The 1572-nt window shown below is 43.1% G+C and overlaps 1 protein-coding gene across 1 annotated transcript; it reads left to right on the forward strand.

Annotated features, from left to right (window-relative positions):
• The first annotated feature begins 355 nt into the window (after positions 1-355).
• Positions 356-1300, forward strand: OR8B12 (olfactory receptor family 8 subfamily B member 12). The gene has a single exon (XM_019710421.2). It carries the CDS (start codon positions 365-367, stop codon positions 1298-1300), a length of 936 nt encoding a protein of 311 aa, XP_019565980.2. The 5' UTR covers positions 356-364.
• Positions 1301-1572: the final 272 nt, after the last annotated feature.

Consider the following 1572-nt stretch of genomic DNA (forward strand, 5'->3'; position numbering starts at 1 on the left):
TTTCAAGAACATTCCAGAAAAGAGCCCTAGGCCTTACAAACTTGATGGAGGGTGATGGAGGGAAGGAAGTAACAGAAGAAGGCCACAGTCAGGTTGCAGAGTCATCCCCAGCTGAGCTTCCTGGATTCTCTCCTCAGTTGGACCAGCCTTTGCTCTGGAGACAAATTTCACCCACAGTTTCTAGGATAGTTCAAGGTACTTGGGGACCATAAAAGCAGAGATGCGTGTACAAGGAAATGCCATCTTCTTTAAATTCAAAAACCCCTCTGCTCAAATGGCCATTCTCAAGAATGGGGTTATTTTTCCACTCTCTTTCTCTGAGCAATTCTCTTCTTTTTCCCCTCACAGACCCTCCCACAGGAGAATGGCTTCCGATAACGCCTCCTCTGTGACAGAGTTTATCCTCGCAGGCCTGACAGACCAGCCAGGACTGCAGAGCCCCCTCCTCTTCCTGTTTCTAGGTTTCTACCTGGTCACCGTGGTGGGGAACCTGGGCTTGATAACCCTGATTGGACTGAACTCTCACCTTCATATTCCCATGTACTTTTTCCTCTTCAACTTGTCCTTCATAGATTTTAGTTTCTCTACTGCCATCATCCCCAAAATGCTGATGAGTTTTGTCTCGAAGAAGAACATCATCTCCTATGCAGGGTGTATGACTCAGCTCTTTTTCTTTTGTTTCTTTGTCTTTTCTGAATCCTTCATCCTGTCAGCGATGGCATATGACCGCTATGTTGCCATCTGTAAGCCACTGTTGTACACGGTCACCATGTCTCCTCAGGTGTGTTTACTCCTTTTGTTGGGTGTCTATGGGATGGGGGTTTTCGGGGCTACAGCTCATACTGGAAATATGCTGTTTCTGACCTTTTGTGCCAACAACCGTGTCAATCATTATATGTGTGACATCCTTCCCCTCCTTGAGCTCTCCTGCAACAGCTCTTACATCAATTTGCTGGTGGTCTTTGTTGTTGTGACCATTGGCATTGGGGTGCCTATTGTTGCCATTTTTGTCTCTTATGGTTTCATTCTTTCCAGCATTTTCCACATTAGCTCCACTGAAGGCAGATCCAAAGCCTTCAGTACCTGCAGTTCCCATATAATTGCAGTTTCTTTTTTCTTTGGGTCAGGAGCTTTTATGTACCTCAAACCACCTTCTATTTTACCTCTTGACCAGGGGAAAGTATCCTCTTTGTTCTATACCATTCTTGTGCCCGTGTTCAACCCAGTAATCTATAGCCTGAGGAATAAGGACGTCAAACTTGCCCTGAAAAAAACCTTAAACAGAAAAATCTTCTCTTGAAAAAATATTGGAAATTGAGAAAAGGGATGAGGATTTTTTAAATTAGAGTGTTGTTGTTGCTATTATTATTGTTGTTGTTGTTGTTGTTGTTGTTAGTTTCAATGAAGAATCCAAGCTTCAAGCTTTTCTGTCCCATCATAGAGGACATTTTAACTCTTTCTCCCAAATAGATTTATTCTCTCTCACCCTCATCCCCTAACTGTTCCTTCTTTATTTTATGGAAATAGGTTCTACAATTATAGGGTATCCAATATTGAATGGGGCTTAGGAGT

This window comes from Rhinolophus sinicus, linkage group LG16, assembly GCF_036562045.2.
Source record: "Rhinolophus sinicus isolate RSC01 linkage group LG16, ASM3656204v1, whole genome shotgun sequence".
In the NCBI taxonomy this organism is placed as follows: Eukaryota; Metazoa; Chordata; class Mammalia; order Chiroptera; family Rhinolophidae; genus Rhinolophus; species Rhinolophus sinicus.